General features: G+C 50.1%; 1 protein-coding gene across 2 annotated transcripts in view; it reads right to left on the bottom strand.

Moving 5' to 3' along the window:
• The window catches only part of LOC141172202 (protein-arginine deiminase type-1-like), a 138,328-nt gene extending 114,882 nt beyond the window's left edge, over nucleotides 1-23,446 (bottom strand). For both annotated transcript variants that reach the window (XM_073656151.1, XM_073656152.1), the window contains exon 1: nucleotides 23,161-23,446. In XM_073656151.1, coding sequence (XP_073512252.1) covers nucleotides 23,161-23,252 — 92 coding nt within the window. In that variant the 5' untranslated portion in view covers nucleotides 23,253-23,446. The remainder of the gene's footprint in view (nucleotides 1-23,160) is intronic.
• Nucleotides 23,447-24,810: the final 1,364 nt, after the last annotated feature.

Here is a 24,810-nt window from a genome sequence, read left to right as displayed (position 1 = left end):
GTTGAATGCAGACGAGTGATCGAATTAGAAATGGGGAGATGCTTGATCCTAGATGTCTCCATGGGGGGACAAGAGCTTCGGCTCATTAACATCTATGGTTCCCAGTCCAAGTGGGACCGCAAATGTCTCTTCCTGAAGATCAAACCTTTTTTATTTTCGAGTCGGCAGGTGGTCTTCGGAGGGGATTTCAACAATGTCACGAGATCCTGTGATAGAGGAGGTTCCGGAGACCGGCTGGCTTATGACTGCGTCGCGTTAAACAGGATAGTGAGTGAGGCTCGCCTGGTGGATGTCCACATCCGGCACAACCCGGGCGACACGGGATTCACCTTTTTTAGAGGTAGTCAGTGCAGGTCTAGGCTAGATAGGTTTTATTTGAAGGAGGAGGCCGTCTCTTCGCCGTTGTCGGTTGTGGAGGTGGAGTTCTCCGATCACTGTTTGATTATGTTTTCTCTCAACGTTACAGAGACTCCTCGGATGGGAAGAGGCTATTGGAAGCTGAATTCATCACTCCTTGAGGAAGAAGCTGTAAGACGGTCTTTTGAGGAATTCTTTCAGAGCCAGGTACCATTGCTGGGCCTAAGTAACACTAAGTCGGAGTGGTGGGAGATGTTCAAACATCGGGTGGCGAGATTTTTCCAGCAGCTCTCGAACCTCAGAAGCCTGAACAGGGATCGCCTGTATCAGAGCCTGAGGAGGAAACTCGAGCATCTTGTCTCGACTGGAGGTAGCCGCGAGGAGATCTCCAGAGTGAAGTCCTTGCTGAAGAGGTGTCAGTACGATAGGCACGCATCTTTGGTTTTCGAGAGGGACTACGGGAAGTACTGCTCGCCCGACCCTTACAGAAACTGTAAGATGTCAGTGAATAGTAAGATAGTGACGGGGCTGGTGGACAGTACGGGGTCCCTGAGAAGGTCCAGATCAGGGATCTTGGAGGTTGTCAGTTCCTACTACTCGCACCTCTTGGGAAGGAGGGAGCTTGATCGTGACGGGATGTTGGCTTTCCTGGCTGAATCTGTTCCTGAGCCAGGGGCTGACCTCTCGCTGGGCGATTTGGCAGAAGCGATCAAAGAAGAGGAAGTGAGACTGGCGATCGATGGGCTTAGGCCCAAAAAGTCGCCAGGTCCGGATGGCTTAACATCCGAGTTCTTTAGGACCTTTAGGGACTCTTTGGTCCCCCTCTTGACTCAGGTGTTTAACGAGTGTCTCTCCTCGGGCACTCTGCCGAGATCATTAAGGAGGTCAGCTTTGATCATTTTGTCAAAGGGTAAGGATCCGTCACGCATTGAGAACTGGCGTCCCATAGCACTTCTCAATGTGGACAGGAAGATTTTGGCTAAGATACTTTTCAACAGGCTGGTGAAGTTTGCACCCCGGCTCCTTTCGGAGGTTCAGCACTGTTGCGTTCCTGGCCGTAGCACTTTTAGTGCTGTTCTAGGTGTCCGAGAGGCCGTGGAGCAAGGCAGGGCGGGCCTCTGGAAGGGGTTCTTGCTGACCCTGGATCAGGCAAAAGCCTTTGATCGGGTTAACCACGAGTACCTCTGGTCCACTCTTTTGAGGTATGGTCTGCCTGGAGGGTTTGTGGACTGGCTTAAGACCTTGTATGCAGGGGCTGAGACTTTCCCTCTGGTGAATGGGTGGATTGGACGACCTTTTGGGGTAGGATCCGGTGTCCGTCAGGGCTGTCCTCTTAGCCCTTTGCTTTACGCGTTTGCGATCGATCCCTTCCTCAGAAGGATCGATTGTAGACCGTTGGCGGGGGTGCGGATGGGCGGGGCGGCGCCGGAGACTATCCTGAGGGTGGTGGCCTACGCGGACGATGTCACCGTCTTTGTTTCTTCGCAAGAGGAGGCAGCAGCGGTGATGTCAGAAGTGGAGCGCTACTCGGAGGCATCCGGGTCCAAGGTCAGCCAGGATAAGTGTGAGAGTCTCTGGCTGGGAGGCGGAGATCCCGGGTTTGATCTTCCGGACACCCTCCCCGAACCCCAAGAACATGCCAAAGTCCTGGGCATCGAATTCGGCCAGGGTGATTACCCCACGAAAAACTGGGAAGGCAGAATCAAAGGTGTCGCCCAAAGAGTGGACCAATGGAGGGGTTGGTCTTTGACCCTGAGGGAAAGGGTTGGCCTGTGCAAAGCTTTCCTGCTCCCCTTGCTAATCTACCTGGGCAGCGTCTGTGTCTTGCCAGAGCCTCTCTGGACACGGGTCTACAGTCTGTTCTTCCAGATGTTATGGGGGAACAGACTGAACCTAGTCAAGCGGGAGGTCACTTACCGCACGAGGAGACTAGGGGGTTTGAATATGGTGAACCCCGTGGTGTTCCTAGTGAACACTTTCTTGAAGGTGAACGTGGCAAACCTCTGGAAAGAGAGGGCTCCTCCGTGGGTATTCTCCTGCAAGGGATGGTTTCAGCCTTTCTTCCAGGAATGGGAGACAGGGGGAAGAGTGAAGGATCTCCGCACACCACACGGGCATCTCCCGGCTTATGTTACCCCGGTTCTGAAAATGATCCGCCGGTGGGGTCTGGGAATGTGGGAGGTGAGGTCCCTCCCGAGGAAACTCCTCGATATGAGGGTCTTGCTTTCTCATTTTCAGAGTCCATTGGCCCTCAAAGACTGCCCAAGTCGGGATCTGGAGGTTGGGTTGAGTTTGTTAAATTCTACCAGGATCCCCGAGAAGTACTGGGACTTGACTTGGCGCTGCTTCCATGGTAAGCTGTATGTGAGGGACAATTTGAAGTACAGGAGCTCCGAGGACAGGAATTGCCCCCGTGAGGCTTGTGCTAACGTGCTGGAAAGCATGGAGCACTTCCTGCTTCATTGTCCCTTTAATACAGAGGTGTACAACAGGGTGGGGGCTTCCATTGGTTGGCCGCGGCTGGCTACTCTGTCCTACGCCGGGTGGGCCTATGGAGCGTTCGGAGACCTTGGGAGAAGGGACCGAGACACTTTATTCATAGTCAGCGCAGTGGTGAGGTATTTCACGTGGAACGCACGAGTTTTAGTCTCGACGCAGAGTAAAATCCTCCATGTAGATGAAGTCTGTAGGAACATCCTAGGTGACCTGGTGAAGGTACGTTCTCTGGAGTATGAAAGACTGGGTGCCCGGAGGGCGGCCCGTCTCTGGAGGGGCTTTTCCTTCAGGGTGCCTTAGTCCGGTAGTACTCCTATATCCTGGTGGTGGGCTGATGTCTTTCCACCCTAGATTTTTGTTTTGTATTTCTGTCTCCTGAATAGAAGGTTTGCCGGCATCGAACTTGAGCCTTGGATGGTGAGTGTGTAGGTTGTGTTCTGTATATATTGTATATAATGTATAATAGGGGGTTTTAGTTAGGTTGGGTGGGGGATTTGGGGGGGTTTTCATCGGCGGTGATAAGAGGACTGATCTGACCTGGTCCAGGCCCCGCCTGGGGAAAAACTTTGGGGCCTGATCCTAGCTCGGAGTAATCCTGAACTTTGTGGCCAGAGCTGGATCAGGGGTGGTGGGATAGTTAGTGTAGGGCTGTGTTTTATGTATATATATTAAAAATTACAAAAAAAAATATAAAATATAAAAAAAAAAAAAGGTTTAAAATTGTCCATGTCACTATTGTATATATTGTTATTTTTGGTTTTCTGTGGTGTGAATGAGGTGCGGTAAGGGGGTGACTAAGGTCCGGCAGTGGGACCAGTAGGTCAGTGTTAGTGTCCGGTTGTATATACGTTATATTAGGTTTAGTGTTTTATTGTATATAATCTTGTATATAGGACGGTGTTTTATGTGTATATAGGACGGTGTGAGTGTTGTGTGGGATTGTATATAGTAGTATGAATGAAGCTGGGCCGGGGGTCTTATAGGTTTTATAATATTTATTTCCTGTATATATATATATATTCCTGGGGGGATTTATTTTGTTTCTATTTTCTGTGATTTGTCGTCTTGTTTTGTTCTTATGTTCGGTGTCCTGTAATGTATTATTGTTCTGTCATGTACTGTATATATACAGGAGGAGTGGTACTGTGCAGTGTATATATACAGGACAGGAGGAGTGGTACTGTGCAGTGTATATATACAGGACAGGAGGAGTGGTACTGTGCAGTGTATATATACAGGACAAGAGGAGTGTACTGTGCAGTGTATATATACAGGACAGGAGGAGTGGTACTGTGCAGTGTATATATACAGGACAGGAGGAGTGGTACTGTGCAGTGTATATATACAGGAGGAGTGGTACTGTGCAGTGTATATATACAGGACAGGAGGAGTGGTACTGTGCAGTGTATATATACAGCACAGGAGGAGTGGTACTGTGCAGTGTATATATACAGGACAGGAGGAGTGGCGCTGTGCAGTGTATATATACAGGAGGAGTGGTACTGTGCAGTGTATATATACAGGAGGAGCTGTACTGTGCAGTGTATATATACAGGAGGAGTGGTACTGTGCAGTGTATATATACAGGAGGAGTGGTACTGTGCAGTGTATAAATACAGGACAGGAGGAGCTGTACTGTGCAGTGTATATATACAGGAGGAGTGGTACTGTGCAGTGTATATATACAGGAGGAGTGGTACTGTGCAGTGTATATATACAGGAGGAGCTGTACTGTGCAGTGTATATATACAGGACAGGAGGAGTGGTACTGTACAGTGTATATATACAGGAGGAGTGGTACTGTGCAGTGTATATATACAGGAGGAGTGGTACTGTGCAGTGTATATATACAGGAGGAGTGGTGCTGTACAGTGTATATATGCAGGACAGGAGGAGTGGTACTGTGCAGTGTATATATACAGGACAGGAGGAGTGGTACTGTGCAGTGTATATATACAGGACAGGAGGAGTGGTACTGTGCAGTGTATAAATACAGGACAGGAGGAGTGGTACTGTGCAGTGTATATATACAGGAGGAGTGGTACTGTGCAGTGTATATATACAGGAGGAGTGGTACTGTGCAGTGTATATATACAGGAGGAGTGGTACTGTGCAGTGTATATATACAGGAGGAGCTGTACTGTGCAGTGTATATATACAGGAGGAGTGGTACTGTGCAGTGTATATATACAGGAGGAGTGGTACTGTGCAGTGTATAAATACAGGACAGGAGGAGCTGTACTGTGCAGTGTATATATACAGGAGGAGTGGTACTGTGCAGTGTATATATACAGGAGGAGTGGTACTGTGCAGTGTATATATACAGGAGGAGTGGTACTGTGCAGTGTATATACAGGACAGGAGGAGTGGTACTGTGCAGTGTATATATACAGGAGGAGTGGTACTGTGCAGTGTATATATACAGGAGGAGCTGTACTGTGCAGTGTATATATACAGGACAGGAGGAGTGGTACTGTACAGTGTATATATACAGGAGGAGTGGTACTGTGCAGTGTATATATACAGGAGGAGTGGTACTGTGCAGTGTATATATACAGGAGGAGTGGTGCTGTACAGTGTATATATGCAGGACAGGAGGAGTGGTACTGTGCAGTGTATATATACAGGACAGGAGGAGTGGTACTGTGCAGTGTATATATACAGGACAGGAGGAGTGGTACTGTGCAGTGTATATATACAGGACAGGAGGAGTGGTACTGTGCAGTGTATATATACAGGACAGGAGGAGTGGTACTGTGCAGTGTATATATACAGGAGGAGCGATACTGTGCACTGTATATATACAGGAGGAGTGGTACTGTGCAGTGTATATATATACAGGAGGAGTGGTACTGTGCAGTGTATATATACAGGAGGAGCGATACTGTGCAGTGTATATATACAGGAGGAGTGGTACTGTGCAGTGTATATATATACAGGAGGAGTGGTACTGTGCAGTGTATATATACAGGACAGGAGGAGTGGTACTGTGCAGTGTATATATACAGGAGGAGTGGTACTGTACAGTGTATATATATACAGGAGGAGTGGTACTGTGCAGTGTATATATACAGGACAGGAGGAGTGGTACTGTGCAGTGTATATATACAGGAGGAGTGGTACTGTACAGTCTATATATACAGGACAGGAGGAGTGGTACTGTGCAGTGTATATATACAGGACAGGAGGAGTGGTACTGTGCAGTGTATATATACAGGACAGGAGGAGTGGTACTGTGCAGTGTATATATACAGGAGGAGCGATACTGTGCAGTGTATATATACAGGAGGAGTGGTACTGTGCAGTGTATATATACAGGACAGGAGGAGTGGTACTGTGCAGTGTATATATACAGGAGGAGTGGTACTGTGCAGTGTATATATACAGGAGGAGTGGTACTGTGCAGTGTATATATATACAGGAGGAGCTGTACTGTGCAGTGTATATATACAGGACAGGAGGAGTGGTACTGTGCAGTGTATATATACAGGACAGGAGAAGTGGTACTGTGCAGTGTATATATACAGGGCAGGAGGAGTGGTACTGTGCAGTGTATATATACAGGACAGGAGGAGTGGTACTGTACAGTGTATATATACAGGACAGGAGGAGTGGTACTGTGCAGTGTGTATATACAGGAGGAGTGGTACTGTGCAGTGTATATATACAGGACAGGAGGAGCGGTACTATGCAGTGTATATATACAGGACAGGAGGAGCGGTACTGTGCAGTGTATATATACAGGACAGGAGGAGTGGTACTGTGCAGTGTATATATACAGGAGGAGTGGTACTGTGCAGTGTATAAATACAGGACAGGAGGAGCTGTACTGTGCAGTGTATATATACAGGAGGAGTGGTACTGTGCAGTGTATATATACAGGAGGAGTGGTACTGTGCAGTGTATATATACAGGAGGAGCTGTACTGTGCAGTGTATATATACAGGACAGGAGGAGTGGTACTGTACAGTGTATATATACAGGAGGAGTGGTACTGTGCAGTGTATATATACAGGAGGAGTGGTACTGTGCAGTGTATATATACAGGAGGAGTGGTGCTGTACAGTGTATATATGCAGGACAGGAGGAGTGGTACTGTGCAGTGTATATATACAGGACAGGAGGAGTGGTACTGTGCAGTGTATATATACAGGACAGGAGGAGTGGTACTGTGCAGTGTATATATACAGGACAGGAGGAGTGGTACTGTGCAGTGTATATATACAGGACAGGAGGAGTGGTACTGTGCAGTGTATATATACAGGAGGAGTGGTACTGTGCAGTGTATATATACAGGACAGGAGGAGTGGTACTGTGCAGTGTATATATACAGGAGGAGCGATACTGTGCACTGTATATATACAGGAGGAGTGGTACTGTACAGTGTATATATACAGGAGGAGTGGTACTGTGCAGTGTATATATACAGGACAGGAGGAGTGGTACTGTGCAGTGTATATATACAGGACAGGAGGAGTGGTACTGTGCAGTGTATATATACAGGAGGAGGGGTACTGTACAGTGTATATATACAGGAGGAGTGGTACTGTGCAGTGTATATATACAGGACAGGAGGAGTGGTACTGTGCAGTGTATATATACAGGACAGGAGGAGTGGTACTGTGCAGTGTATATATACAGGAGGAGTGGTGCTGAGAGTAGCAGCTGTCTGTGGAGCTCAAGCACTTCCAGGAGGAGGGTTGTCGTCTGCCTCTCTTCTCCCCAGGGAGAGGCAGGCTTACTGGGAGGCCGGCATGGTTAAAGCCCTCAGAGACGAGGTGGTCAGGTTAGTGCTCCTCCGGGAGGGGATTGAGAAAAGCGCAGGTCCCTTCCTGGAGAGGTTTAAGAACCAGCGGCGGTTCTCAGAAATGAAGGGGTTAAACACCTCAGGAGAACCGCCAGCCAGCGTCCTTAGTGAAGAGGAGGAGGAGGATGAAGAGGTGACTGGAGTCTCAGTTGCTGGAGCCAGTGAGGGGCAGAGCCGGAGTTCCAGTGGTCTCCCTGCAGGGCAGAGGACTCCCACAGCAGAGGCTGGAGTGTCGGGGGAGGAGGAGGAAGGAGGACTGCTGAGGGAGATCCGACTGCTGGAGTCTCCAGTGGACCTGACGCGGTTTTCCTTCGGTGAGGACAAACCAGTGGAGGAGACAGGGAAGAGGAAGAAGAAGAAGACCGGAGGAGCTGCACAGGAGGTGGTGAGTTACAAGTATGTACCAATGTCTGATGTTGCGCCTGCCACCTTCTGTTTAAACCCCACCAAACCTAAAGGCACGGGCTCTGCAGTGGGCTCGAGGCAGAGGCAAGGTGGGGAGAGGAGGCGGACGTCCGGCGATGCTGCCATCTGTGCGGGGAACAGTGCAGGGGGCGAGGCTGTGGAGGTACTCACAGCGCCGGACATAGGGAGTTCTGTGGAGTTTCCCACCCTGCCCTCTGCGGCTAAGCCGGTTATCACCGGGGCTGGGGGGGCAGGGAAGGATGTGAAAAACACATCAGCAAAGAACACTGGGCACACTGCTGCGACAGGGGGGCAGTGTGCCCCAGAGCCCAAAAAGGACACTAAGACCCCAAAGTCTGTGGGTGCAGGGCGGGCAGAGGTGCCGAGAAAACAGTCTGGCCAGAACAAGGACCAAAATGCTGCAGTAGGGGGGCGGGGCGCTCCAGGAGACGACCTGCAGAAAGCCAGCAGCAACCAAAGGGAAACGGGTGTGGTGCTGCAGGGAAAGGAGTCTCTGGAGGTGCTCCCCTCCCCCGGCCCAGCAGGTGTGAGTGCAGAGACACCAGACACAAGGGAGGAAGGAATGGAGGTGACTGTGGAAGGTGCAGAGAACAGCAGAGGTAATGGGGTGACAAGTAAAGAGAATAGAAATAGTGGTGTAGTGAATGATGGGAGTAATGGTGGAGCAGATGGTGAGAGTAATGGTGGAGCAGATGATGAGAGTAGTAGGAATGGTGGAATTAGTGGTACAGTGAATGATGATGCAGCAAATGGTGGGGGTAGTGGTGGAATGAATGCTGGGAGTTGTGGGAATGGTGGGAGTTGTGGTGTAGCAAATGTTGGGGGTAGTGGTGTAATGAATGGTGGGAGTAATGGTCCTGCGAATGGTGTGAGTAGTAGTGGAGTGAACGATGGGAGTAATGGTCCTGCGAATGGTGTGAATAGTACTGGAGTGAATGGTGGGAGCAGCACTGGTGTTGGTGGGGGGGAAGTAGGTGCTGGTCCCGCTGCCCCCCCAGCATTGGCGGGGGCTTCAGCCCAAAGCTATTCAGAAGCTGTCAGTGCTGGGGGTAGTAGTGCGCCCTCGTCTGGTGGCCCTGGGGATGGTGACTTGCAACAGCAGCTCCTGGACGCCCTGAGGAGAGGGGAGAGCTCCATCACTGTAGAGGGGAGGGAGGTTGATCTGTCTTTCTGGATAGAGAGACATGGTCTTTCAGCCTTCCGAGATAGAGGGGCAGAGACTGTCTGGTCTCTGCCGACAACGGGGCAGAGGAGTAACCGTAGGAACGTGGTCCGTCTCCAGTGGGTAAGCAAGGATGCCTGTCCTGATAGGTCGAAGGTGGTTGAGCTCCTGCTGGGGATGGGCTTTGCGGCATATGACATCTTTGCCTTGATCCATCCCTATGGGACCTCCTACTTCGATGTCAGCTTCGTGAGACCGGAGGGCCTTGAGCTTTTCTGGTCTCGCCATGAGCTGGCTCGGAGTCGCCCCGAATGGCATGGTCTCTTTCCCCTGGCAATAACTCGCCAAGATTCAGTCAGGAAAGTGACCGTTCTGACTAGTAACGAGTCGCTTTCCTGTATGGACATTACCACCTGGGTGAGTAGATACGGAGAGGTCACCAATATTCCCGAAAAGAATCTGGATGACCATGGTATCTGGTCAGGGGCCTGGACCTTCATGGTGAGATTGAAGGTTTCGGGAAACACTGTTACCCATATCCCCTCCTCAACCTTTTTGGGGAGGGATAGGATCTTGATTTTCTACCGGGGGCAGCCTAAGGTCTGTCACAGGTGCGGTAGCCCCACACACTTCAGTGCGCAGTGTACCACCCAGAAATGCGCACTGTGTGGGGACCTCGGTCATCTTGCTGCTGCCTGTCGCAGGATTAGGTGTAACTTGTGTGGTGACCTCGGTCACCCGTTCAGTCGCTGTCCGCGTTCCTTCGCCAATGCGGTCCTGAAAGCTGCGAGTGTGGGACAGGCGCAAGCCGGGACTAATCTTGCCGGTGAAGGGACCAGTAGGGGCGGGGGAGGCAGGGATCCGGTGAGGAGCAAGCTGCCGCCATCCACCATCAGGCGGCAGGAGAAGCGCCGTGGGGACAGGGGGCAGGGAGTAATGTCCCTAAACTCTGACCCAGGTACTTCACTTGCAGCTGAGGATCCTAAAGACAGTGAATTGAGCGAGGAAGTCAAGAGACTTGAAAGGGAAGAGCGAGAGGACGCCACGTCTTCCCAGGAACCCTCTTCTGGTGACAGTCTAGATGAGGGAGAGGGGGAGTGGTCAGAGAAAAAGAAAAAGGGTAACAGAAAAACGGCCAGAGGTAGGAGGGGGACCAGGTCTCGAGCTGCCTCTTTGGAGTGCGACCCCTCTGACTCTCTGGCCATGATCCAAGCGCCATTGGAGGGTTCAGCCGCCCCCCCTCTGGTGGATCTCTCCAACCGGTTCGGGGCTCTCCAGGACCTCCCTCTGGAGGGGGGAAGTGGGGACCCGGGGCCGGAGGTTGCGGACAAGGTCGTTGGGGCTCAGGAGATGGCTGGGTCTTCCTCTCGGGGGGCAAATACAAAGCCCTCTGGGGGGATGACTAACCCAGGACCACCAGACGAGGGCAAGAATCTATGTAAGGAGAGAATGGATGAATCTGTTTGTCTTAAGCGCACTAAAAACCCGTCATTATCAGAGGAAGAGGTTGGGACTGTCAGTGGTGGGAAGAAAAAGGCTATCTAATTCAATCAATCATGATGGCGGCACCCACCCCGTTGACGCTGGCAACTATTAATGTTTGCAGCATAAAGTCAGATGCGGCAAGGTACACGGCCTTTCATTTTCTCGGCCAACTTGACGCCGACATTTTGTTTTTGCAGGAGACCAGGTTGACCGATATATCAACCTTGCATAAAGCAAGGCGGGAGTGGAGGCATGGGCCCTCCTACTGGTCTCTTGCGGCCGAGCCGTATAGCGGGGTGGCGGTCCTTTTTAAGACCGCAGCGGTTGAATGCAGACGAGTGATCGAATTAGAAATGGGGAGATGCTTGATCCTAGATGTCTCCATGGGGGGACAAGAGCTTCGGCTCATTAACATCTATGGTTCCCAGTCCAAGTGGGACCGCAAATGTCTCTTCCTGAAGATCAAACCTTTTTTATTTTCGAGTCGGCAGGTGGTCTTCGGAGGGGATTTCAACAATGTCACGAGATCCTGTGATAGAGGAGGTTCCGGAGACCGGCTGGCTTATGACTGCGTCGCGTTAAACAGGATAGTGAGTGAGGCTCGCCTGGTGGATGTCCACATCCGGCACAACCCGGGCGACACGGGATTCACCTTTTTTAGAGGTAGTCAGTGCAGGTCTAGGCTAGATAGGTTTTATTTGAAGGAGGAGGCCGTCTCTTCGCCGTTGTCGGTTGTGGAGGTGGAGTTCTCCGATCACTGTTTGATTATGTTTTCTCTCAACGTTACAGAGACTCCTCGGATGGGAAGAGGCTATTGGAAGCTGAATTCATCACTCCTTGAGGAAGAAGCTGTAAGACGGTCTTTTGAGGAATTCTTTCAGAGCCAGGTACCATTGCTGGGCCTAAGTAACACTAAGTCGGAGTGGTGGGAGATGTTCAAACATCGGGTGGCGAGATTCTTCCGGCAGCTCTCGAACCTCAGAAGCCTGAACAGGGATCGCCTGTATCAGAGCCTGAGGAGGAAACTCGAGCATCTTGTCTCAACTGGAGGTAGCCGCGAGGAGATCTCCAGAGTGAAGTCCTTGCTGAAGAGGTGTCAGTACGATAGGCACGCATCTTTGGTTTTCGAGAGGGACTACGGGAAGTACTGCTCGCCCGACCCTTACAGAAACTGTAAGATGTCAGTGAATAGTAAGATAGTGACGGGGCTGGTGGACAGTACGGGGTCCCTGAGAAGGTCCAGATCAGGGATCTTGGAGGTTGTCAGTTCCTACTACTCGCACCTCTTGGGAAGGAGGGAGCTTGATCGTGACGGGATGTCGGCTTTCCTGGCTGAATCTGTTCCTGAGCCAGGGGCTGACCTCTCGCTGGGCGATTTGGCAGAAGCGATCAAAGAAGAGGAAGTGAGACTGGCGATCGATGGGCTTAGGCCCAAAAAGTCGCCAGGTCCGGATGGCTTAACATCCGAGTTCTTTAGGACCTTTAGGGACTCTTTGGTCCCCCTCTTGACTCAGGTGTTTAACGAGTGTCTCTCCTCGGGCACTCTGCCGAGATCATTAAGGAGGTCAGCTTTGATCATTTTGTCAAAGGGTAAGGATCCGTCACGCATTGAGAACTGGCGTCCCATAGCACTTCTCAATGTGGACAGGAAGATTTTGGCTAAGATACTTTTCAACAGGCTGGTGAAGTTTGCACCCCGGCTCCTTTCGGAGGTTCAGCACTGTTGCGTTCCTGGCCGTAGCACTTTTAGTGCTGTTCTAGGTGTCCGAGAGGCCGTGGAGCAAGGCAGGGCGGGCCTCTGGAAGGGGTACTTGCTGACCCTGGATCAGGCAAAAGCCTTTGATCGGGTTAACCACGAGTACCTCTGGTCCACTCTTTTGAGGTATGGTCTGCCTGGAGGGTTTGTGGACTGGCTTAAGACCTTGTATGCAGGGGCTGAGACTTTCCCTCTGGTGAATGGGTGGATTGGACGACCTTTTGGGGTAGGATCCGGTGTCCGTCAGGGCTGTCCTCTTAGCCCTTTGCTTTACGCATTTGCGATCGATCCCTTCCTCAGAAGGATCGATTGTAGACCGTTGGTGGGGGTGCGGATGGGCGGGGCGGCGCCGGAGACTATCCTGAGGGTGGTGGCCTACGCGGACGATGTCACCGTCTTTGTTTCTTCGCAAGAGGAGGCAGCAGCGGTGATGTCAGAAGTGGAGCGCTACTCGGAGGCATCCGGGTCCAAGGTCAGCCAGGATAAGTGTGAGAGTCTCTGGCTGGGAGGCGGAGATCCCGGGTTTGATCTTCCGGACACCCTCCCCGAACCCCAAGAACATGCCAAAGTCCTGGGCATCGAATTCGGCCAGGGTGATTACCCCACGAAAAACTGGGAAGGCAGAATCAAAGGTGTCGCCCAAAGAGTGGACCAATGGAGGGGTTGGTCTTTGACCCTGAGGGAAAGGGTTGGCCTGTGCAAAGCTTTCCTGCTCCCCTTGCTAATCTACCTGGGCAGCGTCTGTGTCTTGCCAGAGCCTCTCTGGACACGGGTCTACAGTCTGTTCTTCCAGATGTTATGGGGGAACAGACTGAACCTAGTCAAGCGGGAGGTCACTTACCGCACGAGGAGACTAGGGGGTTTGAATATGGTGAACCCCGTGGTGTTCCTAGTGAACACTTTCTTGAAGTTGAATGTGGCAAACCTCTGGAAAGAGAGGGCTCCTCCGTGGGTATTCTCCTGCAAGGGATGGTTTCAGCCTTTCTTCCAGGAATGGGAGACAGGGGGAAGAGTGAAGGATCTCCGCACACCACACGGGCATCTCCCGGCTTATGTTACCCCGGTTCTGAAAATGATCCGCCGGTGGGGTCTGGGAATGTGGGAGGTGAGGTCCCTCCCGAGGAAACTCCTCGATATGAGGGTCTTGCTTTCTCATTTTCAGAGTCCATTGGCCCTCAAAGACTGCCCAAGTCGGGATCTGGAGGTTGGGTTGAGTTTGTTAAATTCTAGCAGGATCCCCGAGAAGTACTGGGACTTGACTTGGCGCTGCTTCCATGGTAAGCTGTATGTGAGGGACAATTTGAAGTACAGGAGCTCCGAGGACAGGAATTGCCCCCGTGAGGCTTGTGCTAACGTGCTGGAAAGCATGGAGCACTTCCTGCTTCATTGTCCCTTTAATACAGAGGTGTACAACAGGGTGGGGGCTTCCATTGGTTGGCCGCGGCTGGCTACTCTGTTCTACGCCGGGTGGGCCTATGGAGCGTTCGGAGACCTTGGGAGAAGGGACCGAGACACTTTATTCGTAGTCAGCGCAGTGGTCAGGTATTTCACGTGGAACGCACGAGTTTTAGTCTCGACGCAGAGTAAAATCCTCCATGTAGATGAAGTCTGTAGGAACATCCTAGGTGACCTGGTGAAGGTACGTTCTCTGGAGTATGAAAGACTGGGTGCCCGGAGGGCGGCCCGTCTCTGGAGGGGCTTTTCCTTCAGGGTGCCTTAGTCCGGTAGTACTCCTATATCCTGGTGGTGGGCCGATGTCTTTTCACCCTAGATTTTTGTTTTGTATTTCTGTCTCCTGAATAGAAGGTTTGCCGGCATCGAACTTGAGCCTTGGATGGTGAGTGTGTAGGTTGTGTTCTGTATATATTGTATATAATGTATAATAGGGGGTTTTAGTTAGGTTGGGTGGGGGATTTGGGGGGGTTTTCATCGGCGGTGATAAGAGGACTGATCTGGCCTGGTCCAGGCCCCGCCTGGGGAAAAACTTTGGGGCCTGATCCTAGCTCGGAGTAATCCTGAACTTTGTGGCCAGAGCTGGATCAGGGGTGGCGGGATAGTTAGTGTAGGGCTGTGTTTTATGTATATATATTAAAAATTACAAAAAAAATATAAAATATAAAAAAAAAAAAAAAAAAAAAAAATTGTCCATGTCACTATTGTATATCTTGTTATTTTTGGTTTTCTGTGGTGTGAATGAGGTGCGGTAAGGGGGTGACTAAGGTCAGGCAGTGGGGCCAGTAGGTCAGTGTTAGTTCCCGGTTGTATATACGTTATATTAGGTTTAGTGTTTTATTGTATATAATCTTGTATATAGGACGGTGTTTTATGTGTATATAGGACGGTGTGAGCGTTGTGTGGGATTGTATATAGTAGTATGAATGAAGCTGGGCCGGGGGTCTTATAGGTTTTATAATAGTTATTTCCTGTATATATATATATATATTCCTGGGGGGATTTATTTTGTTTCTATTTTCTGTGATTTGTCGTCTTGTTTTGTTCTTATGTTCGGTGTCCTGTAATGTATTATTGTTCTGTCATGTACTGTATATATACAGGAGGAGTGGTACTGTGCAGTGTATATATACAGGACAGGAGGAGTGGTACTGTGCAGTGTATATATACAGGACAGGAGGAGTGGTACTGTGCAGTGTATATATACAGGACAGGAGGAGCGGTACTGTGCAGTGTATATATACAGGAGGAGTGGTACTGTGCAGTGTATATATACAGGACAGGAGGAGTGGTACTGTGCAGTGTATATATACAGGAGGAGTGGTACTGTGCAGTGTATATATACAGGACAGGAGGAGTGGTACTGTGCAGTGTATATATACAGGACAGGAGGAGTGGTGCTGTGCAGTGTATATATACAGGACAGGAGGAGTGGTACTGTGCAGTGTATATATACAGGACAGGAGGAGCGGTACTGTGCAGTGTATATATACAGGAGGAGTGGTACTGTGCAGTGTATATATACAGGACAGGAGGAGTGGTACTGTGCAGTGTATATATACAGGAGGAGTGGTACTGTGCAGTGTATATATACAGGACAGGAGGAGTGGTACTGTGCAGTGTATATATACAGGACAGGAGGAGTGGTACTGTGCAGTGTATATATACAGGAGGAGTGGTACTGTGCAGTGTATATATACAGGAGGAGTGGTACTGTGCAGTGTATATATACAGGAGGAGTGGTACTGTGCAGTGTATATATACAGGAGGAGTGGTACTGTGCAGTGTATATATACAGGACAGGAGGAGTGGTACTGTGCAGTGTATATATACAGGACAGGAGGAGTGGTGCTGTGCAGTGTATATATACAGGACAGGAGGAGTGGTACTGTGCAGTGTATATATACAGGAGGAGTGGTACTGTGCAGTGTATATATACAGGACAGGAGGAGTGGTACTGTGCAGTGTATATATACAGGACAGGAGGAGTGGTACTGTGCAGTGTATATATACAGGAGGAGTGGTACTGTACAGTGTATATATACAGGACAGGAGGAGTGGTACTGTGCAGTGTATATATACAGGACAGGAGCAGTGGTACTGTACAGTGTGTGTATACAGGGGCAGTTGTACTGTGCGGTGTGTGTATACAGGGGCAGTTGTACTGTGCGGTGTGTGTATATAGGGGCAGTTGTACTGTGCGGTGTGTATATATACAGGAGGAGTGGTACTGTGCAGTGTATATATACAGGAGGAGTGGTACTGTGCAGTGTATATATACAGGAGGAGTGGTACTGTGCAGTGTATATATACAGGACAGGAGGAGTGGTACTGTGCAGTGTATATATATACAGGACAGGAGGAGTGGTACTGTACAGTGTATATATTCAGGACAGGAGGAGCGGTACTGTGCAGTGTATATATACAGGAGGAGTGGTACTGTGCAGTGTATATATACAGGAGGAGTGGTACTGTGCAGTGTATATATACAGGAGGAGTGGTACTGTGCAGTGTATATATATACAGGAGGAGTGGTACTGTGCAGTGTATATATACAGGACAGGAGGAGGGGTACTGTGCAGTGTATATATACAGGACAGGAGGAGTGGTACTGTGCAGTGTATATATATAGGAGGAGTGGCACTGTGCAGTGTATATATACAGGACAGGAGGAGTGGTACTGTGCAGTGTATATATATAGGAGGAGTGGTACTGTGCAGGGTATATATACAGGACAGGAGGAGTGGTACTGTGCAGTGTATATATACAGGACAGGAGGAGTGGTACTGTGCAGTGTATATATACTGGAGGAGTGGTACTGTGCAGTGTATATATACAGGACAGGAGGAGTGGTACTGTGCAGTGTATATATACAGGAGGAGTGGTACTGTGCAGGGTATATATACAGGACAGGAGGAGTGGTACTGTGCAGTGTATATATACAGGACAGGAGGAGTGGTACTGTGCAGTGTATATATACTGGAGGAGTGGTACTGTGCAGTGTATATATACAGGACAGGAGGAGTGGTACTGTGCAGTGTATATATACAGGACAGGAGGAGTGGTACTGTGCAGTGTATATATACAGGACAGGAGGAGTGGTACTGTACAGTGTGTGTATACAGGGGCAGTTGTACTGTGCAGTGTATATATACAGGACAGGAGGAGTGGTACTGTACAGTGTGTGTATACAGGGGCAGTTGTACTGTGCGGTGTGTGTATACAGGGGCAGTTGTACTGTGCGGTGTGTGTATACAGGGGCAGTTGTACTGTGCGGTGTGTGTATACAGGGGCAGTTGTACTGTGCGGTGTGTGTATACAGGGGCAGTTGTACTGTGCGGTGTGTGTATACAGGGGCAGTTGTACTGTGCGGTGTGTATATACAGGGGCAGTTGTACTGTGCGGTGTGTGTATACAGGGGCAGTTGTACTGTGTGGTGTGTGTATACAGGGGCAGTTGTACTCTGCGGTGTGTGTATATACAGGGGCAGTTGTACTCTGCGGTGTGTGTATATACAGGGGCAGTTGTACTCTGCGGTATGTGTATATACAGGGACAGTTGTACTGTGCGGTGTGTGTATATACAGGGGCAGTTGTACTGTGCGGTGTGTGTATATACAGGGGCAGTTGTACTGTGCGGTGTGTGTATATACAGGGGCAGTTGTCCTCTGCGGTGTGTGTATATACAGGGGCAGTTGTACTCTGCGGTGTGTGTATATACAGGGGCAGTTGTACTGTGCGGTGTGTGTATATACAGGGGCAGTTGTACTGTGCGGTGTGTGTATATACAGGGGCAGTTGTACTCTGCGGTGTGTATATACAGGGGCAGTTGTACTGTGCGGTGTGTATATACAGGGGAAGTTGTACTGTGCGGTGTGTATATACAGGGGCAGTTGTACTCTGCGGTGTGTGTATATACAGGGGCAGTTGTACTCTGCGGTGTGTGTATATACAGGGGCAGTTGTACTCTGCGGTGTGTATATACAGGGGCAGTTGTACTGTGCGGTGTGTATATACAGGGGCAGTTGTACTGTGCGGTGTGTGTATATACAGGGGCAGTTGTACTGTGCGGTGTGTGTATATACAGGGGCAGTTGTACTCTGCGTTGTGTGTATACAGGGGCAGTTGTACTCTGCGGTGTGTATATACAGGGGCAGTTGTACTGTGCGGTGTGTATATACAGGGGCAGTTGTACTGTGCGGTGTGTATATACAGGGGCAGTTGTACTGTGCGGTGTGTATATACAGGGGCAGTTGTACTCTGCGGTGTGTGTATATACAGGGGCAGTTGTACTCTGCGGTGTGTATATACAGGGGCAGTTGTACTGTGCGGTGTGTGTATATACAGGGGCAGTTTTACTGTGCGGTGTGTGTATATACAGGGGCAGTTGTACTCTGCGGTGTGTTTATACAGGGGCAGTTGTACTCTGCGGTTTGTATATACAGGGGCAGTTGTACTCTGCGGTTTGTATATACAGGGGCAGTTGTACTGTGCGGTGTGTTTATACAGGGGCAGTTGTACTCTGCGGTTTGTATATACAGGGGCAGTTGTACTCTGCGGTGTGTTTATACAGGGGCAGTTGTACTCTGCGGTTTGTATATACAGGGGCAGTTGTACTCTGCGGTTTGTATATACAGGGGCAGTTGTACTGTGCGGTGTGTATATACAGGGGCAGTTGTACTGTGCGGTGTGTATATACAGGGGCAGTTGTACTGTGCGGTGTGTATATATAGGGGCAGTTGTACTCTGCGGTGTGTGTGTATACAGGGGCAGTTGTACTCTGCGGTGTGTATATACAGGGGCAGTTGTACTGTGCGGTGTGTATATACAGGGGCAGTTGTACTGTGCGGTGTGTATATACAGGGGCAGTTGTACTGTGTGGTGTGTATATACAGGGGCAGTTGTACTGTGCGGTGTGTGTATATACATTGGCAGTTGTACTGTGCGGTGTGTGTATATACAGGGGCAGTTGTACTGTGCGGTGTGTGTATATACAGGGGCAGTTGTACTCTGCGGTTTGTGTATATACAGGGGCAGTTGTACTCTGCGGTGTGTGTATATACAGGGGCAGTTGTACTGTGCGGTGTGTGTATATACAGGGGCAGTTGTACTGTGCGGTGTGTGTATATACAGGGGCAGTTGTACTGTGCGGTGTGTATATACAGGGGCAGTTGTACTGTGCGGTGTGTATATACAGGGGAAGTTGTACTGTGCGGTGTGTATATACAGGGGCAGTTGTACTCTGCGGTGTGTATATACAGGGGCAGTTGTACTGTGCGGTGTGTATATACAGGGGCAGTTGTACTCTGCGGTGTGTGTATATACAGGGGCAGTTGTACTCTGCGGTGTGTGTATATACAGGGGCAGTTGTACTCTGCGGTGTGTGTATATACAGGGGCAGTTGTACTCTGCGGTTTGTGTATATACAGGGGCAGTTGTACTCTGCGGTGTGTGTATATACAGGGGCAGTTGTACTGTGCGGTGTGTGTATATACAGGGGCAGTTGTACTGTGCGGTGTGTGTATATACAGGGGCAGTTGTACTGTGCGGTGTGTGTATATACAGGGGCAGTTGTACTGTGCGGTGTGTATATACAGGGGCAGTTGTACTGTGCGGTGTGTATATACAGGGGAAGTTGTACTGTGCGGTGTGTATATACAGGGGCAGTTGTACTCTGCGGTGTGTATATACAGGGGCAGTTGTACTGTGCGGTGTGTATATACAGGGGCAGTTGTACTCTGCGGTGTGTGTATATACAGGGGCAGTTGTACTCTGCGGTGTGTGTATATACAGGGGCAGTTGTACTCTGCGGTGTGTGTATATACAGGGGCAGTTGTACTCTGCGGTGTGTATATACAGGGGCAGTTGTACTGTGCGGTGTGTGTATATACAGGGGCAGTTGTACTGTGCGGTGTGTGTATATACAGGGGCAGTTGTACTCTGCGGTGTGTGTATACAGGGGCAGTTGTACTCTGCGGTGTGTGTATATACAGGGGCAGTTGTACTCTGCGGTGTGTGTATACAGGGGCAGTTGTACTCTGCGGTGTGTGTATATACAGGGGCAGTTGTACTCTGCGGTGTGTATATACAGGGGCAGTTGTACTGTGCGGTGTGTATATACAGGGGCAGTTGTACTGTGCGGTGTGTATATACAGGGGCAGTTGTACTGTGCGGTGTGTGTATACAGGGGCAGTTGTACTCTGCGGTTTGTATATACAGGGGCAGTTGTACTCTGCGGTTTGTATATACAGGGGCAGTTGTACTGTGCGGTGTGTATATACAGGGGCAGTTGTACTGTGCGGTGTGTATATATAGGGGCAGTTGTACTCTGCGGTGTGTGTATATACAGGGGCAGTTGTACTCTGCGGTGTGTATATACAGGGGCAGTTGTACTGTGCGGTGTGTATATACAGGGGCAGTTGTACTGTGGTATATACAGGGGCAGTTGTACTGTGCGGTGTGTGTATATACAGGGGCAGTTGTACTGTGCGGTGTGTATATACAGGGGCAGTTGTACTGTTCGGTATGTGTATATACAGGGGCAGTTGTACTCTGCGGTGTGTATATACAGGAGCAGTTGTACTCTGCGGTGTGTATATACAGGGGCAGTTGTACTGTGCGGTGTGTATATACAGGGGCAGTTGTACTGTTCGGTGTGTGTATATACAGGGGCAGTTGTACTCTGCGGTGTGTATATACAGGAGCAGTTGTACTCTGCGGTGTGTATATACAGGGGCAGTTGTACTGTGCGGTGTGTGTATATACAGGGGCAGTTGTACTGTGCGGTGTGTGTATATACAGGGGCAGTTGTACTGTGCGGTGTGTGTATATACAGGGGCAGTTGTACTGTGCGGTGTGTGTATATACAGGGGCAGTTGTACTGTGCGGTGTGTATATACAGGGGCAGTTGTACTGTGCGGTGTGTATATACAGGGGCAGTTGTACTGTGCGGTGTGTATATACAGGGGCAGTTGTACTGTTCGGTGTGTGTATATACAGGGGCAGTTGTACTGTGCGGTGTGTATATACAGGAGCAGTTGTACTCTGCGGTGTGTATATACAGGGGCAGTTGTACTGTGCGGTGTGTATATACAGGGGCAGTTGTACTGTGCGGTGTGTATATACAGGGGCAGTTGTGCTGACCGTTCTCCGGGATCTGTTTGTGTCTCGCTCCGGGTTCTGTGATTGGTGGATAATTCTACATCTCGATACATTGTGTCACTGAACATTCTAATTACTATAAATATTTCATCTTCTCGTCATCCTCAGTGTCACGCAGTTTCCTCTTGACGTGGAGATTATATTTTTTAGTATGGAGCACAGAGTATTTCAGGAATCTTTGTAAGAAGGCCCTTCAGTGTTTTTAGTGGAGATGTCCTTGTTTTATGGGGCAAAATATTAAGGGCCCAATTCATGATTGCATTTCCGTCAGGATTTTGGTGTGAATACCTCCCAATCAGCCACTTTTTAATTGCTGAAATGTGCGACTTTTTGTAATAAAATCAAAGGTCAAAGACGGAAAAAAAATAAGAACATGTTTGATTTTGTGCTCCAGTTTGGGGGCCGGAGAGTTCCAGAGTGAATGAAGCAGGGTCTCCCAGCAGCACAGAGTATTTCAGCAGGAGACTCTCTTTCCAGGAAACAGATTAAAGGGAAAGTCTTCCTGATTGACGGCTGCTGTCCGCCCGTTCGGGGTGGATCCGCTCTGGTGACATTTCCACGGGAGCACTTGTCACATTGTTGGTGACTGGAGTCAGAGTTATTAGAATAATCTTATAATCACCGCCGTCCCTGACTCATCGTGTCCCACAAATCTTCAAAGGGTCCGTCCGCTCGGCCCCCGCTGATCACCGGTCATTACACCCAAAGGCCAGCTCCTCACTCCCAGACCCCGGCACGCTCCCCCTCCCCAGGTCCCCCGCTTGCATGCAGTGAATCCGGTCACTTGGACCCTCAGCTATTGGATGTCAGTGACACATAAGAGGTTTATCACAGGAAGACCCCCCTAAGCACAGAATATTCTGAATAAGCCTCGGCTCCTCATCTTATATCTCTGCTTGCTGTCAGCGAATGGAGACCTAACACTTCCCACAGCTGAGGGTTCGTCACAATGTATCCAGCCCTCTGTGATATAAACATGCTGGAATCCTGAGTGATACATTGTAACATCCTTCATGTCACAGAATCCCAGAGACCCCCAAGTAAGGCTAAAAGAGAACAGAGCGCCAAAGCCGGAGGTCCCCTTCTTGTAGGCATTGGTGGGTGTCCCGGCTCACAGACCCCCATAAGACTGAAGAACAGACCCTATTGTTCACCATTATCCTCGGGTGGGTTAGGAGCGAAGGAGACGAGTTCTGGATACACGCAGTGTCGCCTCCTCTCACACCCGGCAGCTAATCCCTATAGTACGGCCATCGTCGCCTGTCAATCACCCGTCCGGCCCGCAGTCTGAGTCACCGGCCCTTGTCAATCACATCGCTGTGAAGGGTTTGTCCCTCGAAATACACAAACGTATCTGTGGGCTGCAGCTATGGAGACGGGCGGTCCGTGGATCCGACACACCGAAAGGCGGATGTTAAGTGATTGACACTTGGAGACTAGATCGTCAGCTCTTTGGGTCAGGGCTGCGTACAATCCTGGTGGCCTTAGCCCCCAAGCTGAGGACCCCCCTATGAATCTCACAACCACGGGGAAGATCTGTCCTAAAGCCCCTGATAGCAGGCGATGCCCTGACCCCTGTCATCACTCAGCACAGAGTATTTCAGGATGGAGTTTTCCAGTTTTCTGTTAATAAAACTTCTACAACTTTGTAACAGAATTGTCCCTTTGTTTCCTCTTCATTGCTGTCAGTGAATGGAAACATTGTTGCTTACATCTAAACCCATCCTGATTATTAGACTCCTCGCAGCTGAGGGTTTGTTACCATTCTGTAGAATCCTCTGGACCAATCAGTGAGCTCCGTCTTTACAAATCGCAACATTTCGATTTCCCCAAAACTTTCTCCTTTTTGTGACTTCAGTCAAATCAGGAGAAAAAAAAACAAAAACCTGAATCATCCCAAAAGATGTCCCCAGGCGGAACGGCAGGGGAAGGGGTTAACCCTCTAGATGCCAGATTTCAGGGTGTACAGAACATTTATACAGGGGGGTGGGGGAGGTCTGATTGTTGGGAAAAGTAAGTAAAAGGAGGAGGAGGAGATGAATGTATCTGTCGAACGCACCTGTGAATGTCGATGGCCGTCTCTATCCCGACCACGCAGACTTGGTAGGTCGCCCTCCGGTGGGTGACGGGGATGGCCCTGGCCTCAGACATGGTCTCCTCTGTGTTCCTGGGATGCAGGTGACTGGAAGGATTCGGTGACGGCTTCAATCAGCAGGACGGGGGTCATTAGTGGAGTCGTCTGCCAGCGTCAGTCGCCAGGGGCGGGCGGCGTCTCCTACACCTGGGAGCAGAGAGCGCTCACCTGTCTTCCTGCCAGGAGGCGGCGAGTTCTGTGGCTTCTGTCCAAAACTAATATATATGTATATAAGTCAGGGGCGTGAACGAGCGACTCAGCCGGGAACGTGTCAGGACGGACAAACATCCGATCCAATCTGACGCCCACCGATTACAACTGAACAGAAAACAGACGGATCCGATGTCACCTGGATCTGGTGATGAGAAGAATCCTGGTGGATACTTCACTACGCGCGTGAGATCGATCGCATCGTTACCTGCGATCAGTGCGATTACTGGAGCGATAATCTGCGGCAAAGTCATAAAATCGTAGTAATGAATCCACCAGATCTCATAATACCAAAGAAGTCGCAATTAGAGATGAGCGGAGCTGAACTCCGAAGACGGAGCGAGACTTCTATGAGGTTCGGGTTCTGGTTAAAGTTCAGGTAGAGCTCTGGTGCCCGAACCAAACTTCGGTTGAACCCAAACTTCCACGGCTTTGCCCAACCTGATGATTAAGTAACCGCTGGATTTACCCTGCCGTGGTTGCAGTGGCCGTGGACCCCAAACTGATGATGGCTTTACCCTGCACAAATCCAAATATATTGCTAAACCCGCCAATGAGATGTCTCCGCTGACAGTCACCGCCATTACCTCCACGCATATTTTGCCCAAATCCTTTATCCTCTGTTGTTAAGTAGCTGTAAAGTGCGTGCATGCTGCGAGTGCACGGGTCACAAAACATCCAGCCGGTTACAGCTTTTTGTGCGGTTGCAGCACTTTGCGGATCATGATGTGACCACCTTCACCTGCATCCTGGGTTGTGGTGAAGACATGGTGAAAGGTGAAGCCAGCCTCCGCACCTGAAGACGGCCGCTTCCCTTCTACCCCTGAATATAAAGCTTTGCAGCGAAGTTACACTTTGTGTTCTCTCGCTCTCTCTCTCACTCGCGCTGTCTCTCGCTCGCTCTCTCTCACTTTCTCTCGCTTTCTTTCTCTCTCTCTCGCTCTCTCTCTCGCTCTCTCTCTCGCTCTCTCTCTCGCTCTCTCGCTCTCTCTCTCGCTCTCTCTCTCGCTCGCTCTCTCGCTCGCTCTCTCTCTCGCTCGCGCTGTCTCTCGCTCTCTCTCTCACTTTCTCTCGCTTTCTTTCTCTCTCGCTTTCTTTCTCTCTCTCTCGCTTTCTCTCGCTTTCTCTCTCGCTTTCTCTCTCGCTTTCTCTCGCTTTCTCTCTCGCTTTCGCTCTCGCTTTCTCTCTCGCTTTCTCTCTCGCTTTCGCTCTCGCTTTCTCTCTAGCTCTCGCTTTCTCTCTCGCTTTCTCTCTCGCTTTCGCTCTCACTTTCTCTCTCGCTTTCGCTCTCTCTCTCACTTTCGCTCTCTCTCTCTCTCGCTTGCTCTCGCTTTCTCGCTCTCTCTCGCTTGCTCTCGCTTTCTC

Source organism: Phyllobates terribilis, unplaced genomic scaffold (genome assembly GCF_046119375.1).
Source record: "Phyllobates terribilis strain yellow unplaced genomic scaffold, ASM4611937v1 Scaffold_12__6_contigs__length_324123572, whole genome shotgun sequence".
In the NCBI taxonomy this organism is placed as follows: Eukaryota; Metazoa; Chordata; class Amphibia; order Anura; family Dendrobatidae; genus Phyllobates; species Phyllobates terribilis.
This window is presented reverse-complemented; position numbering and strand designations above follow the sequence as displayed.